At 41.2% G+C, this 18,162-nt stretch overlaps 1 protein-coding gene across 4 annotated transcripts in view; it reads right to left on the bottom strand.

Moving 5' to 3' along the window:
- The window catches only part of FMN1 (formin 1), a 354,391-nt gene that overhangs the window by 8,218 nt on the left and 328,011 nt on the right, over positions 1-18,162 (bottom strand). For all 4 annotated transcript variants that reach the window (XM_040333461.1, XM_040333460.1, XM_040333463.1 and 1 more), the window contains 2 exons: positions 10,109-10,160; positions 8,505-8,654 (listed from right to left, as the gene is read on the bottom strand). In XM_040333461.1, coding sequence (XP_040189395.1) covers positions 8,505-8,654; positions 10,109-10,160 — 202 coding nt within the window. The remainder of the gene's footprint in view (positions 1-8,504; positions 8,655-10,108; positions 10,161-18,162) is intronic.

Raw genomic sequence — 18,162 nt, 5'->3', positions numbered from 1 at the left:
AAAGCTGCAAGCAGAAGCCTTTTTTACCATACTATATTATCATAATTATTCAAGAATAGTGGGCAGTCATCAGTATACCATTGGACAAATATATTTATAGCACCAACATCCCTATTAGAAAATATTAAAAGAACAGGATATGGGATTTTAAAAAGGTGCTAGAGATAGTCAATACAACATAAATTATAAAAAATAGAAAATATTTTATTAACCACTTCCCGACCGCCGCATGTAGATATACGTCGGCAGAATGGCACGGACAGGCACATCAACGTACCTGTATGTGCCTGTCTAGACGTGGGCCCGATCGGGACCCCCCCCCGATGCATGCGGCGGTCGGGTTCCCTTGGGGAGCGATCCGGGACGACGGCGCAGCTATTTGTTTATAGCCGCTCCGTCGCGATCGCTCCTCGGAGCTGAAGAATGGGGAGAGCCGTATGTAAACACGGCTTCCCCGTGCTTCACTATGGCGCTGCATCGATCGAGTGATCCCTTATATAGGGAGACTCGATCGATGACATCATTCCTACAGCCACACCCCCCTACAGTTGTAAACACACACTAGGTGAACACTAAATCCTACAGCGCCCCCTGTGGTTAACTCCCAAACTGCAACTGTCATGTTCACAATAAAGAATGCAATTTAAATGCATTTTTTGCTGTGAAAATTACAATGGTCCCAAAAATGTGTCAAAATTGTCCGAAGTGTCCGCCATAATGTCGCAGTCACGAAAAAAAACGCTGATCGCCGCCATTAGTAGTAAAAAAATGATTTTTAATAAAAATGCAATAAAACTATCCCCTATTTTGTAAACGCTATAAATTTTGCGCAAACCAACCGATAAACGCTTATTGCGATTTTTCTTACCAAAAATAGGTAGAAGAATACAGTAAATGTCACCCCCGGTCCCGTCTAGATTTCGGGGGTTGGCCAGTCACTGGCCCGAGACCGACGGGTAGAGGACCTCATCTTATAGCTTCCATTTACTAGCAATTGCGTAAAAAAATAAAAAAAAAATGCAGCAAATTGTTACGTTTCTATATACTGCTTTGTTTATGAAAGTGTTCTACATGGTTGTGTATTGAACATAATGTCGCAGTCACGAAAAAAATTGCTGATCGCCGCCATTAGTAGTAAAAAAATTATTTTTAATAAAAATGCAATAAAACTATCCCCTATTTTGTAAACGCTATAAATTTTGCGCAAACCAACCGATAAATGCTTATTGCGATTTTTCTTACCAAAAATAGGTAGAAGAATACGTATCGGCCTAAACTGAGGAAAAAAAAATGTTTATATATGTTTTTGGGGGATATTTATTATAGCAAAAAGTAAAAAATATTGCATTTTTTTCAAAATTGTGGCTCTATTTTGGTTTATAGCGCAAAAAATAAAAAAAAACGCACAGGTGATCAAATACCACCAAAAGAAAGCTCTATTTGCGGGGAAAAAAGGACGCCAATTTTGTTTGGAAACCACGTCGCACGACCGCGCAATTGTCTGTTAAAGCGACGCAGTGCCGAATTGTAAAAACCCCTTGGGTCATGTAGCAGCATATTGGTCCGGTCCTTAAGTGGTTAATAACCGCAATTAAAAAACTGATAAATACTATTCATTGACTGTTACAGGCATACATCTAATACCCAACATGTAACAGTGATGGATTGTATACAGTTGAAAGTAGAGTCCATTTTTGTAATATATTATCATAATTAGTAAAACGCTAAACATTAGATCTGGAGCAAATAAACTCATAAAATTCATAGACTGTTCATAAAAGGTTCCCACAAAGAGTGTCCACTCGTGATTAATATATTCAGGTGACAACGTGCAGAGCTTCCACCACTGGTATCACTACGTGGACCCCTGATTAAACAGGTGGGTCAAACACGCCTTCCCATAAAGGGTCAATATACTTGGATTCCACATCAGTTGGTGGTAACACAACCAGCGGCTGTATAAGGCATGGGTCAGATGATCCCAATCTCCTTAAAATATTATGCCAAAACTCCAGATGGACAAGGAACATACAATGAAAGGACATATATAGTGCTCTCTGTATGGAACTTTTTTCTAATAATCTCTGATCCCAGGCTTGAATTCTGCAGTCCAGAAGCTATTCAAACAATGTTTACTATGCTTCAGTTATGAATGTACAAAGTGATTGGTACCCATTTTCACTTTGTGTTGATTCAGAAAAGGAAGGGGCCGGTAAATGACATCCTGACAGTCCCTCGCAGGAGCCAGTGGGAGAGGACGGGAAGCCAGCAGCGCTGTGGGGAGGGGGAAGCCAGACAGCAGAAAGAAAAGAAATCTGGACATGAGGGGCAGCATTTACAGGAACCAATTCCCTGTAATTTCCTCCTGTGGCAGCTGAATGCTGGCGTGAGGGAGAGGAGGAGAAGCAGTCTTTCAGCTGCTGCAGGAGGAAAATTGGTTCCAGTAAATGTCACCCCCGCTCCCGTCTAGATTTCGGGGGTTGGCCAGTCACCGGCCCGAGACCGACGGGTAGAGGACCTCATCTTATAGCTTCCATTTACTAGCAATTGCGTAAAAAAAAAAAAAAAAAAAAATGCAGCAAATTGTTACGTTTCTATATACTGCTTTGTTTATGAAAGTGTTCTACATGGTTGTGTATTGAACATTTTTTTGGAAAGGGTTAGAAGAAGCTACAGTAAAGGTGTTTAACCCATTGCTGCCGCTTCATTCTGCATGCTGGGTTGTACTTTCCTTTTTCCCCACACTGCCTCATTCTATATTCATGGCCGCACACCCCTTATTCCACAACACTTTTTTTCTGTATGCTGTGCGATAGTTCTCCATTTGGTCCCATTTTCCCCCAGGCTAAGAGTTACCAATCCTCTCAATATTTTCCCCTCACTGACCCCAGTGATGGGACTTATTTTATACTACCAATACCAAGAATATGCACCATTTTACTCCCACTGACACCAATGATGGTTATTTTGGACAAATTAACTGGTGCACGTTTCAGAAACTTCAGCAGTTCAAGTGACAGGGATTCAAATGTTTCCACCAAAGCACATATCCTATAAAATGGTTTGATATTATTTGGCTATTGTACAATTTTGTAGAGCAACCATCAAACCTAAATATTCTCAGGACATGGCGCCCACCCCGCTATAGAACTTCCATTAAAATGGTTCTAAACACCAAGAGGTTTATAATTGCCTGCTCTGTGTAATGGTATTGCGCAGAGCGGTCCCTTACCTTCTCTTCTGGAGTTACCAGCCAGCACTGTCTGCACCACCTCTTCTGTGTGTGCACCCATAGTAAGCCACTTGCTATAGGGGCACACGTGCACGTCTCGGCAATGCCCCCTGCTACCGCCTCAAGATTTTACCGACCACAGCAGGAGCTAAAGGCTCCCAATATGTCCTGTGAGATGGGGAAGAGAGACCAGCGCTGCAGCAAACAGGCACAGTGCTGGATCAAGAGAAGGCTCAGTGTTGGAAAGTTTAAGGAACAGCTTTTTTTTTTTACCTGAATTCAGAGAATGCATTAAGGTAAACACCCTTTGACTTTAGAACCACTTTTAGGCCCCTATAGACTACTTGAATTTCTACTAATTGATGCTTAACTGGTGGAAACATAAGCCATGGGCCTCTCTGCAAGCATCACCTGACTATAGAAAATGTACAGTAATTAAAAATCACCTGAGAGTGGAAAATTATCAGGTGAACAGTAACTGCATCCAATCAGATGTAGTCACGGTTTGGTAGCACCACTGTATTCAGGTAGTTGCAGGTGCCTGAATACAATAGCCGGCAAGGGGAAATAAATCGAGACTTTAGCGAATTGTCACAAAAGCCCAACAGATACAAGATTTTCATTCTGGTAGTCATTTTTACCTTAGTGCCATTCAGCATCTTGCCTATCAATACTTGTCTTAATCACAACCTGCAGCTTGTATAAGGTTTGCCATGTCCCCTATTTTGAGACTGCTTCTATGATCCTAAAATAACACTGCAATTCTTTTTCTGTATAATGCACCTACAAATCGAGTACAGACTCCGAAGTCTGAAATTCTGCTAGTTGCCTGATGCTGCTTGAAAACACATCAATGTGCTAAAATGACAATTCTCACCTAGCTAACACTCGCAATCAATATGCACTGTAGTGTTTGCAATTGTGATTTTTGTCGCATTACGTTTTTCGTCCGAACATATTTAAAAAAGTAATCCAGCAGATTAATTGTTATGGCTTGATTCAAGGATCAGATAGGAGGAGAAGCTCTTCATTTTAGCAACTCGGGAAAGAGTTATTTAATAAAAAGTATGATAAGCTAGGTCACTAAATTGTCATCTACAGATGTATAAATCAGCACAGAACAGTTGGTCTCTACGTATCCAGTGAGCTCCTAAAGATTTATGCCATGAGTTGTGTGGCTAGCAGAGAAACTGAAGGATAATGCCAACTGTCACAACAAGCTATAAAGCAGTCATCTGTAGTTAAAGAGACACATTGGGGGTTATTTACTAAAACGTCATGGTGCAAAGTCTGGTGCAGCTCTGCATAGAAACCAATCAGTTTCCAGGTTTTGTTAAAATATAATTGAACAAGCTGAAGTTAGCGGATTGGCTACAATGCACAGCTGCATCAGATTCTGAGTGCTCCAGTTTTAGTAAATCTCCCCCATTGTCTGCATCTATGGTGGTCTATACTCATGCTTTTAAATGCTCTAAATTACTTGTCTGCATAAAGAAACTGCTGTTCCTTTCGAATATATCTTTGCAGTGTTTATGCATATTGGCTAACAAATTCTCATTTTCACAACTTATATTTGAGTAAAGTGTGGTTTTCAAAATCTGTAAATGCTGCTGCGACACAGGATAGCACTTGTGGGACATTTCCTACGGCTCAGCTGGGCCTTTACACGTTCTTTGAGAGAGACACAGATTGATTTACTAAACCTGGAGTGCACAATATCTGGTGCATCTGTGCAAAGAAACCAATCAGCTTCCAGTTTTTTTTTTTGTCAAAGTTTAAATTGAGCAAGCTAAAGTTAGAAGCAGATTGGCTACCATGCACAGCTGCACCAGATTCGAGTGCTCCAGTTTTAGTAAATCTCCCACTGTGTATTGTAGTCTAAACCAATGACTGCCCTTTTCTAGCCACTCTGCATTACACCATTGAAATCTCCTGATTTACTCAACTCAGTAAGTTAAATGCCACAAAAGCCTCACACTGCTGAACATTCAGATTTATCACAAAAAATATGCCAATAAGAAAAAAAATGAGAAACATGGACAGCAATACAAGCCATGTAAACCCTTACACTTACTGTGGCTATTTATTAATACAAATATTAGGTATATTTTAAATAGGCACTAGTTTAAGAATCTAAATTTGGTATAAATTCCTCTATAGAACCTGAACTGGGAAAGGGAGAGTCAGAGGCAGCAGTACAAACTAAACTGGAGTGTTGCATTATGTTTGTGCTGATAGGTGGAGGTAACTGCGCATTAGCGAGCTACTTTTCCTTTACTGTCCAATCAGACTGGGGGCCAGAAGGTAACTGTGAATAAATGCTGTATCTGACCTTCTTGATTTGGACAAGCACACGTGTATTGCATTTAGGGCCGAAACAACTAATCGAGTAATCGACAACTAATCGATTATGAAATTAATCGATTACAATTTTCATAATCGATTAATCGGCCAGTAACATAATGGGGTTAAAAAAACTAAAACTTAGCCCTTTATAGTACAAAAAAGCAAATCGCTACTGTAAATATTACTTTCACTGTCGCACAGTAAAAAAACTAACCCCTTACAGTAGCGATTATTTGCTCTTTTTGTACTTATTTTTGTTTTTTTAACCCCATTATGTTACTAAACATCTCAGGCTGGGGTCACACCTCTGTGTTTTGGTGCTTTTTGCAGAAACACACTACAGTTCATTTACATGTTTTCCTATGGGACACGTTCACATCCATGATTTTTTTGCAGCTGCTGCGTATTTGGAAAGGGCAAGGACTTTTAACGCAAAACTTTGCTATTTTGTTTTTTTTGGTTCAATATACTTCAATGGAGAAGCTGCAGAAAAGCATGTAATGTGTTTTTGCAGCAATTTGTGTTTTATAATCTGCCCAACAACAAATTGGCCCCAAAAAAATTGAAAATGCAATTTTTTTTTTTAGGCTATTATCCGATTAATCGAAACAATAAATCGGCCAACTAATCGATTATGAAAATAATCGTTAGTTGCAGCCCTAATTGCATTACTGTTTGGTTTAATTTATGCAATTGATGTAAAGGTTTTCCAGTTCCTTATCCTCTTATGGAGTACACACCAGGCCCTTCTAAAAAGGTTTATGGCCTTTGTTTCTTGCAATTTGTGTTATTAATGTTTTTGTAATAAACATGATTTTTATCATATACATACAGTCTTGCGTGTGCTTTTAAAGTCCAACATTTGTTGCACCAGACGAAATCCTGTTGGTCTATAAATGCTGTATTACATGCTGTTCATATTCACTCAGTCACTATGGGATTTGTTTTCTGTATTCTGCAAAAAACCTGGTTGATCCTGCTGTTCTCGATCTCCCCTTCCTGTCCATGTCCCCTATGCTGTTGGGGATTTCGTAGAGCAGTGTTGGCAGCTACTGCACATGCTCATTGTTCAGTGTATTTTCTACCCTGAGAATTTCCTCCCCATTACTGAGCAGCCCAAGTGACTACAGCATGTGGGCGTATACACATTGGTAAATGACAGCCCACTCCCTCCCTCCTCCTCTACTAACCTGATAAAAACACAATGGGGTGGGATATTACATCTTGATTGATGGAGGCTTCACCTCCATGTTAAGACAGGCTGGAGGGGTGTGACACAGCCTGTGACTGGTATAAATCTGCCCACTCCACGTTATTGCCAAAATGAAATGATTCCCAGTACCGGCACTGGCCACACATGATGGAACCTCCACCAAATTTTACCATACAGCTTCTCCCTGTGCAAAGTGCGTGGAATTGTTGAAGGATGCACAGTGACACCACCTGCAGCAAGTTGATGTTGTAGGTCTTCGGAGGTGGTCCGTGGGCTGTTTTTGACCGTTCTCACGATCCTTCGCCTTTGCCTCTCCAAAATTTTATGTGTCCTGCCACTTCTGGCCTTGACAAGTACTGTGCCTGTGGTCTTCCATTTCCTCACTATGTTCCTCACAGTGGACACTGACCCCTTATATCTCTGCCATAACTTTTTGTAACCTTCCCCTAAACCATAATGTAGAACAACCTTTGTTTTCAGGTCATTTGAGAGTTGTTTTGATGCCCCTATGTTGCCACTCTTCAGAGGAGAGTCAAAGATCACAACAACTTGCAATTGGCCACCTTAAATACCTTTTCTCATGATTGGATGCACCTGTTTATGAAGTTCAAGGCTTAATGAGCTCACAAAACCAATTGTGTGTTCCAATTAATCCGTGCTAAGTAGTTACAGGTATTCAAATCAACAAAATGACAAGGGTGCCCACATTAATGCACCTGTCTAATTTCGTTTTGATGCATATTGCGCATTTTCTGTTAATCCAATAAACCTAATTTTACTACTGAAATATCACTGTGTCCTTTAGTTATTTGATAGATCAAAATGAAATTGCTGATCCAAACACCCATATATTTATTAATGATAATCTTGGAAATTGTCAGGGGTTCCTAAACTTTTGCATACGACTGTATACTGATCTTAGGATAATGCTCTAAAAGGTACCCATAGACAAAAGATGATAGATGCTGCATTTAGCAGCATTGAGCAGGTCCTGACTCTTCTGCTTGGCCACCATCACAATGAGAGTTGCACAGACAGGTTATAAAACATACCCCAACTGCTAATGCTACTCCTTGACAGGCCAATGTGAGCCTCTAACGATTTCAAAAGCTCACCCTGAGGGTGCTAGACTCATTCATGGACAACTGCATTTCCAAATCTATGCACAGCTAAATCATAGAGCTACACAGTTAAGAATCACAAGATTGCAAATCCCAGAAGTGACCATAACATGTTTAGATCTGACCTGCTACTGCTAAGTCACAAAACATCCTGTACAGGTCTGCCCCTAAAGACACAAAAGTTGCACTTTTTAGCTGCTGTAGCCAAGATCAGTTTATTTTAAGTAAGTCAGACCAGACCTGAGAAAAGAAAAAAAAAAGAAAAAGGGGAAAAAAAAAAGATAAGAGGGGAAAAGCAGCCGAAAAGGCAGTGGAATCTGTTCCAAATTAGCAAAGGTCTCCTTTCATTTTACTAGCAAGTAATTGGAAGCGGTAAAGAAAAGTGTAACTTATCGGATCTGGCGTGTTTATCTTTTCATGAGGACAGCCGGCCGCTGGCGGGTTCCCTCTGGAGCCCTGGGGGGGTAAATCACCTTCCCTTGATGTCCATTTGATCCAAAAAGAAAACAAAGGCGCCTGCAGAATGAGTGAGTGTAATTTGGGCGGCCCAGATGCTGTGTAATGCAAGGAAGGGCCTTGATTGGAAACGTACCTTTCTGTGGAGAGGACTTTGCTCTCTCGTTTCCATATGCCCTTGAAGTCGCTGCAGAATTCATACCACACCACGAAGAAGGAATTGGGGCCGATTTCCTTTTCGCCAGATTTTGGCTTAGCTCCAAAGTATCCTACTGTTTCTTCAAAGCTGTAAGCAGGAGGAGAAGTTGTCAGCAAACAAGATCCCCCGGGGTGAGGATATGTTCCCCTCCACCTCATCCTCTTATCAATCCCCCAAAAATATGAGTTATTAGTGACTCACTGTAGGACACATTCATGCAAAACCTCCACAACCTGACAGTCTCTGCATACTGGGGAACATGATCAGCATCACAGAAAGTCATGTTTTTTTTTTTAAATCACAACTGTTCATTGGGTAAATTATAAATATTTACATAACATTTCCACTCTCCGATTAATGCTAATTGAAACAATATGGCAAGTTTTTTCAACCAATATCTGAATGGTTCCTAAAATGATTTCCATGTATAGGGCAAAATCCACTTAAAGGGGTTGTAAAGGTAATTTTTTTTCCCTAAATAGCTTCCTTTACCTTAGTGCAGTCCTCCATCATATACCTCATCCTTCGATTTTGCTTTTAAATGTCCTTATTTCTTCTGAGAAACCCTCACTTCCTGTTTTCTGTCTGTAACTCCACACAGTAATGCAAGGCTTTCTCCCTGGTGTGGAGAAAACCTCTTGAGGGGGCGAGCAGGACGCCCACTAACACACAGCTCTTTTCTCTATCTGCAAAGTAGAGAGTGTCCTGACACTCCTGCTCGCCCCCTCAAGAGGCTTTCTCCACACCAGGGAGAAAGCCTTGCATTACTGTGTGGAGTTACAGACAGAAGAACAGGAAGTAAGGATTTCTCAGAAGAAATAAGGACATTTAAAAGCAAAATCGAAGGATGAGGATGAGGTAAGTGAAGGAGGACTGAACTAAGGTAAATTAAGCTATTTAGGGAATTTTAACTAAATTATCAATAGCCTGCAATAACCTCTGTCACTAAACAATCCTTATATTCACACAGGTAACCAATAATAATATGCTTATACAAAAGAACAGAGAAAGTAGTACTTGGTAGGTCTTGAGAAGCAATGTAAATAACTCTTGAGAGGCCTATCTGAGCACTAGCTCTTCATTGCATAGATTTAGGCAGCATTTGTGGATGCTATAGATACACCATCATTCTGTCAGCATACATCTTTACCATTTTAGATTTTTTCTAAGTATATAAAGAAACTCTTAATATCAATGGTAGCTTTCTTAGTACGCTTACAGGTGCGCAAACTTTTCCACTTATGAAAAATGTTTGAGAATAGACCTAAAACATGTACAAATTCTCATAGGATAACTTTTGTTGGGTATTAATAAATTATAATATTCATACTAACATGATAAAATAACATAGAACAGTTAATTATATATGTGTGATGAAATTTAACACAAACCAAAACATACTATGTTACCGACATATATAATTATTATTGTTTAACAAAAAGCTTGTCTATATATCCTTGTACATGTAAAAACTATACTCATTCTATTGTGCAATCAAACCTCTTTGACAAGGAAAAATGTCTGAGAAATGGACTCTGTACCTGTTTTTGGCTTTATTTAGATTACCATCTTCTATTTTATGTTCTTCTTTGGCTAATAAAAAACAAACAAAAAATGTAATTAAATTTAAAGCCATGACATATCTAGAAAAATTTCACAAAAAAATGGTAAACATTCTTGAAATCATCACTTGAGCACACAAACCAGATGCAATCTTCTTCTCTATTTAAAACTAAAAACTAAAAACTAAAAGGCAAAGAATAGATTGGTTTGCAGTTTAGCAATATGGTAAAGTCTTTACCCATCGTCTGTTCTCGAAGACAGACAAAAGTAACCATCGATTCCCTATGTATATAGAACATAGAAGGGTTCTTGGTCAAATTTTATTGGTGTGTGTTTATTCTTTGTAATGCCATTAAAATATAGCAATTTTTGCCTTATAGGGAAACGCTCTTTAATAAAAGTTATCCAAAGATTTTAAACGAATATAGAGCATAACCTCATACAGGTATATTAGCAAGATCAATATATCAGCGAGTACCAAAACAGTACCCATCCAACATCACTTAAAAAAAGCACAACTGAAGCACAAAACAATAAGTTTACCGAAGTATATGGTAATAATACAGACATGGTTTAGCCGGTTGCCAATAATGAAGTACAATACGTTCACAGGTTTAATAGGGTTGTTGGGTTGGTCTTGCAGAAAACGGAGAAATATGTGAATAGGGGCCTCCACAGGAGGAGAGCCGAAAAGAATAGAAAGCGAAAAAAAGTAGAACAGGAAGAGAAAAAAATAGAACAGGAAGAGAAAAAAAAAAGTCTTAGGACCTCAGTGTCTAGCAGAATACCGGTGAGCTTTTCAGTGATGAAATTGAAATCTATGTAGCAGTCATGATTGAGACCTCGTGAGGTTTCAAGTGTATCAGGACATACCATGGGTCTCTAAGACAGGGACAAAGCAGCAATGATTGTAAGCGTTTAGGAACTTGTTCAAAACCTAGAGCATAGGGCATGTGGAGAATTTCCCCTGGAACTGGGCAGCCTCGAAAGCAGGTGCTGGAGGACGGGTAGGTGTGTGCCAAACAAGGAGGGACCACATATTACGTCAAGACTGTTTTAAAGGCCGATACCACTGTGAATATACTGATGGAGTGGAAAGCTATCGTGGACCAGATTTGTGACCAGTCTTCCTTGTATTTAGTACTTTTGAGGTCTTGTTCCCACTAAGAAAATGAAGTGTGGCTATGTGGGATTTTGGGATTGTTCAACTGCGAGAAAAGAATATAAATAAGTCTGGGGGCAAGAGATAAGTCTGGGAGCACTCAGAGTGGCAAATGTGCTTAACCACTTACCCCCCGGACCATATTGCTGCCCAAAGACCAGAGTACTTTTTGCGATTCGGGACTGCGTCGCTTTAACAGACAATTGCGCGGTCGTGCGACGTGGCTCCCAAACAAAATTGGCGTCCTTTTTTTCCCACAAATAGAGCTTTCTTTTGGTGGTATTTGATCACCTCTGCGTTTTTTATTTTTTGCGCTATAAACAAAAATAGAACGACAATTTTGAAAAAAATGAATATTTTTTACTTTTTGCTGTAATAAATATCCCCCAAAAATATATAAAAAAACATTTTTTTTCCTCAGTTTAGGCCGATACGTATTCTTCTACATATTTTTCGTAAAAAAAAATCGCAATAAGCGTTTATTGATTGGTTTGCGCAAAAGTTATAGCGTTTACAAAATAGGGGGTATTTTTATGGCATTTTTATTAATATTTTTTTTTACTAGTAATGGCGGCGATCAGCGATTTTTTTTTCGGTATTGCGACATTATGGCGGACACTTCGGACATTTTTGACACATTTTTGGGACCATTGGCATTTTTATAGCGATCAGTGCTATAAAAATGCATTAGATTACTATAAAAATGCCACTGGCAGTGAAGGGGTTAACACTAGGGGGCGGGGAAGGGGTTAAGTATGCCTGGGTGTGTTCTTACTGTGGGGGGGGGGGGTGGCCTCACTAGGGGAAACACTGATCTTCTGTTCATACTTTGTATGAACAGAAAATCAGCATTTCCCCTGCTGACAGGAACGAGAGCTGTGTGTTTACACACACAGCTCCCGTTCCCCGCTCTGTACCGAGCGATCGCGTGTGCCCGGCGGCGATCGCGCCCGCCGGGCACACGCACGGGAGTCGGGGGCGAGCGCGCGCGTGCGCCCCCGGCGGCGCGCGTGCGCCCCTAGTGGCGGCTAAAAGGCAGGACGTCCATTTACGTGGTCTCGCCTAGGAGAGCCACCTTGTGGACGTAATATGACGGTGCGGCGACGGCAAGTGGTTAAACAATAATAATTGGCAAGTACCTTTGTTGGCCAATGTTTGTAAAAATGTACAGTGGTAGCAGGTGCTCCATTTATTGGGGGGTCTTGGAAAAAAAAAGGCCATCCGTCACGTCCCCACCTTGGTCGGTCAGAACCCTCCCCACCTTGGTCGGTCAGTACCCCCCCCCCTGCAGCTTCGGCTTCTTCCTGCGCCTCATTGGCGGCTTCACCCGGCGTCTACTCCTCATTGGCGGCTTCACCCGGCATCTACTCCTCATTGGCGGCTTCACCCGGCGTCTACTCCTCATTGGCGGCTTCACCCGGCGTCTACTCCTCATTGGCGGCTTCACCCGGCGTCTACTCCTCATTGGCGGCTTCACCCGGCGTCTACTCCTCATTGGCGGCTTCACCCGGCGTCTACTCCTCATTGGCGGCTTCACCCGGCGTCTACTCCTCATTGGCGGCTTCACCCGGCGTCTACTCCTCATTGGCGGCTTCACCCGGCGTCTACTCCTCATTGGCGGCTTCACCCGGCGTCTACTCCTCATTGGCGGCTTCACCCGGCGTCTACTCCTCATTGGCGGCTTCACCCGGCGTCTACTCCTCATTGGCGGCCAATACGGTTGCTTCTCTTCTTGGACAATCGGCTGGGAGAGAATCAAGAAGACAATAGTGAATATTAATTCACTATTGTCACACAACTGGTGGGTTTAGGATGCAGTGCTTTGCACACTTTTTTGAAGCCAAGCATAAAAGTTCAGTGGATGGAGGCTGGAGCTGTCTGAAAGAGGAAGAGGGGGCAGGTGTGGTGAAATGAATTTACTACAGTACCTGGTAGAATCCCAAACTCTGAGCTAGTGGGTCATTAAAAGGCATAAAAGATTTCGATTTTGAGGGAAGGCATGGGAGTTAAAGGAGGGTTGTACAGTAAAAAGGAAGGTCAGAGAAGCAATATGACCAGTCATGAGGTATTTGATGAAGTTCAGGACGCCCAAACCTCTCTGATTCCTGTGAATGAACATAGTATGTTTAGAGAACCAAGATTTTTTTGTCAGCCAAGACAAATCTTAAGCCCCTTTCACACAGATACTTTTTCCAGCGTTTTTACGCTGCAAGAAAAAGGTCTCTCTTTAAATCCTATGGGACTTTTCACACCACTGCGCTGTAAGTGTGGTGCGTTTTGAAAAGTCCTGCATGTTGCATCTTTGGTGCGGTGTTGAAAACCACACCAAAAACGCAGCTTCTCATTGAAATTAATGGAAAGGCAAAATGGCAGTAACGTCCCAGTAAAAAATGCACCACGACTTGCGTTTTTTAGTCACATGTCCATTTGAGCATAAGAGTGAATGGGGACTGGGAGAGCATAGAATAGACAATCTTCGGTAAAAAAAAATAAAAAAAAAATACACCGTTCTTCCCAGCTACCAAACGTGGAGGTGAGGCCAGGATGAAAGTAAAACTTTTAAAAACTGGAATATAGTTGACTTCATAGAGTATGTGATATGACCCGGTAAGGCGAATTCCTTTAAAACTGAAGAAGGTGGGCCAAGCAAAATTATAGTTTTGTTTTAATGGAGTTACCATGGCATCGGAGAGATGATGTAATTCGATGTGATGTGAGGCTGGGTCAAAGTTAAAAGTAGGCAAATCGGCAAACAGACTGACCTTAAAAATTTGGAGCTGGCTGCGATTCCCTTATTGTCTGGGCTGAATCAAATAAGATGTGCCAGGGGCTCCAGAGCCCAAATAAAGAGTATGGGAGATAGGGGGCACCCATGGTATCAACTCCTATAAACTGGGAAAGAAGTAGGTTGGCAGGAAAAATAGTGGAGTGTAGGTGAGGGTTTGTAATACAGGGCTCTCAGCCAAGATACGAAGTAGGCTGGAAAGTCTAAATTGAAATTAGGGAAGAAAAAGTTGCGCTAACCAAAACTAATAATAACGTGTAGCAGCCAGCACCAACAAAGGACAATGTTGTGTACAAAAATAAAAAATAAAAAGTGCAGCGCTAAATATTAAATGAAGTGAATCAAAAAATAAGTGAATAATCCAATCCAAAAATCAATGGGATTGGAGAAAAAAGGGGGGAGACCCACCTTGAATGGTGTGGCCAATGGACTACAACCAGGTGTAATACCACAAGAGACCACTGGGAGGTGGTGCTTCTTGTAACCTTAATGTTATGACTAAATGCACTGTGATGAGTGATATAACACCTGTAGATGACGGTGAAAAGAAAACAAAACAAAAACAAAAAGTCCAAACAAGATTTGTGTACCAGACCTACGCAGGTCTAGTATACATAGTCCAAGAAGGTAAGATGGTTCAGGAATTCTTATCAGGAAAAACACAACCACAAACAGATGAAGGATGATAATCTTCACAGGTATTCAATATGGATGGGAGGAACCTCATCAACGATCCACAGTAAATAGATAGAAAGATGGATACTCTTACCAGAATCCGTGGACACACACGTCAGCGACGGTATGTCGATCAAGCATGCACGAACTCCAGGACGGCAGTGATGTCGGTGAAGAAGCCTTTTAATATGCTGACATCTAATCCACAGGAGCCGGTATAATCCAATAGAGAGAGACAACTCATGCAGGATACACCCCTTGGCTTTGCACAGCTTTTCCAGGCAAGTTGTCATTATTGTTCATTCACACTATAAATAGATGGCGTTGGGCATGTGTATGGGATATGCCCCAGTTGAAGAGCTCTGCTGCTCGAAACATGTCGGGTACATAGCTCATACGCTATCCGCTCATTACGCCATTTTACCCATGTGATCACTTGTACTCGTCTCTTACCAGACCTGTACCATTTTTTTTTTTTTTTTAACATATGCAATATTTTTTATCCGTTTTTTCTGTTTGCTTGGCTCATAATTTATGCCTAATAAAGGCTTTTTGTCGAGAGTAATCGCACTATGTGAGGTACGGTTTTTTCTTACATGATTCCATGATGGGTTTGTCCACCACATGTCTGCATTCGTGAACCTCTCCTGCATGAGTTGTCTCTCTCTATTGGATTATACCGGCTCCTGTGGATTAGATGTCAGCATATTAAAAGGCTTCTTCACCGACATCACTGCCGTCCTGGAGTTCGTGCATGCTTGATCGACATACCGTCGCTGACGTGTGTGTCCACGGATTCTGGTAAGAGTATCCATCTTTCTATCTATTTACTGTGGATCGTTGATGAGGTTCCTCCCATCCATATTGAATACCTGTGAAGATTATCATCCTTCATCTGTTTGTGGTTGTGTTTTTCCTGATAAGAATTCCTGAACCATCTTACCTTCTTGGACTATGTATACTAGACCTGCGTAGGTCTGGTACACAAATCTTGTTTGGACTTTTTGTTTTTGTTTTGTTTTCTTTTCACCGTCTTCTACAGGTGTTATATCACTCATCACAGTGCATTTAGTCATAACATTAAGGTTACAAGAAGCACCACCTCCCAGTGGTCTCTTGTGGTATTACACCTGGTTGTAGTCCATTGGCCACACCATTCAAGGTGGGTCTCCCCCCTTTTTTCTCCAATCCCATTGATTTTTGGATTGGATTATTCACTTATTTTTTGATTCACTTCATTTAATATTTAGCGCTGCACTTTTTATTTTTTATGGAAAGTCTAAATTGTCTAAGACAAATCACATGTACTCCCAGAAGAAACAAACACCCAATGTAAATCGAACCCAAGGACCATATCGGGAATCCGATTCTGATGCATTAAGTGGATAAAATGTATGACTTTGTTGCCGTTATCAGATAACTGCCTATTTGGGACAAAGCCCACTTGGTCCTTATGGATCAAGTCATGTAGGAATGTATTGATTCTAATGCCGAGGATTTTAAAATCAACGTAACATAAAGTGATGGGTGTGTGGGTGTGTGTGTGTGTGGGGGGGGGGGGGGGGGGGGGTCCAGAGGGTCTTTACCAGGTTTTTGATGCATAACTATTTAAGCTGTTGATGGGTGTAGGATCAGGGCAAGTTTGTAAGTGGTTAAATTTGTCCGCTGGTGTGCCAGAGAATTTAAAGAAATCTTATAAAGCCAAGAAGAAATAAGGGCCAGCAGTTTTTTGCATTTTCAAGGATTTCATTGTCTTGGTGACTTCTAGGCTGTTTATATCTACTTGCATCTTATCTGGCATAATTAGGGGGGCTTAATGTTTTGGGAATAGTGTCTACCAGTTTCCTACGAAAGGGTTCTCAGAGCTTGTATAGAGTGGACACACACACAAGTGTATTTGTCCACAATGGTGGAGGGGTTGGCTATGATGATATTGTCTTATAGGGAAACTATTTAAAATTGTTATTATTTCTGCACATACCTGTAGAGATATTTTTTGTATTTCTTTTCTACTATGAATATCAGGCCTGCATGCCATAACTGATCTCCACATTTGCAATCCCAAAAGCAATGGTTCAAGTATGCATCTGTATTAAGGTTACCAAATTTTCAAAGTTAAATCTGAAGACAACTTATTGACAATGCCTACTTTACCTACACTCACAAAAAATACCACATCTCTAATTGTAGCTACAACATCATAACCCAAAGTGTAACATGCCTTCAAACATTTGGCCACATATTTTTGGAACAAGATGCAGACTTAAAATTAGGTATAAAGACAAACTAAACTGGTTTCAAATAAGTACAAAAAATGCAGTTACGAAGGGGTGCCTTTAAGGCATCAAGGAAACAATGCAGCATGCAACACACTGCCCACCAAATACCTGCAGGTGTGGCTAATAAATTAGCTGCCTTTCACAATGTATGGCTTGATGCATTGGAGTAAAATAACAGCATTGGTAGCAATGACCACCTGCAACACTAGTGCAAGTGTGTCTCCATTTTGTTTTCCCAGGAAACATTTACTTCAATCAGATTGGATTTGTGTCAGTTCACCGGTGTCACTTATGAGCAGCCGTGCAGCACGGACATTGCAGGACAGGTCTGTACAGGCCTGCCTTGCCTAATTTTCCCCCATGTAGTGAAATGTAACTTAACCCACCCTGCTGTCAAACTAGTTTATATAATGAGATAGAGTTTAAAAGAAGTGCGGAATTACAAAAAAAAATAAAACATACTCACCTTTGTGGCTGCAGCTCTTCCAACACAAGCTTTAAGACCTAGAACCAAGCTATCACATAACCGCAGATTGCCAAGTTTTCAGTCTTCAAGGAGGAGAGAGTGGTGATCGTCAGTCACCAGCATTTTGCTCTGCCCCTCCAGCACTCATCAGAGCACTGGAATGGAGAGGGTTTGGGAATGTCTGGCTCAGGCCCTCAGCAGCACGCCGATAGGCCAAGCCAGATGCCAGTCAATCATCTGGGTGGATCCTGACATTATCAGTAACCCTGCATAGCCAGAATGTCTTTACTCCTGTGACCCAGATTCAGCTCACAGTGGGTAAAATAATTATGTTATGGTAATGTATAGATCACATTCCAAAAAACAAACAAAAAAAAATGAAGAAGCTTGTAAAAAAGGGGAACACCTCAAATAAATTGGTTAGTACTTCTGCCAAGCAGCACTAGGGTTTTCAGTTTGAATCCCAACCATGGCACTACCTGCCTGGAGTTTACATGTTCTCTCTGTGCCTGCATGGGTTTCCTCCGGGTACTACGGTTTGCTCCCACACGCCAAGGACATGTGGGTAGGTTAATTGGCTCCTGTCTAAATTTGTCCCAGTATGTGCATGTATGAATTCGAGTTAGGTACCTTGCTGTCTTGCGTGATAGCAAGACTAAACTTTG

This window comes from Rana temporaria, chromosome 13 (assembly GCF_905171775.1).
Source record: "Rana temporaria chromosome 13, aRanTem1.1, whole genome shotgun sequence".
NCBI classification, from domain to species: domain Eukaryota; kingdom Metazoa; phylum Chordata; class Amphibia; order Anura; family Ranidae; genus Rana; species Rana temporaria.
This window is presented reverse-complemented; position numbering and strand designations above follow the sequence as displayed.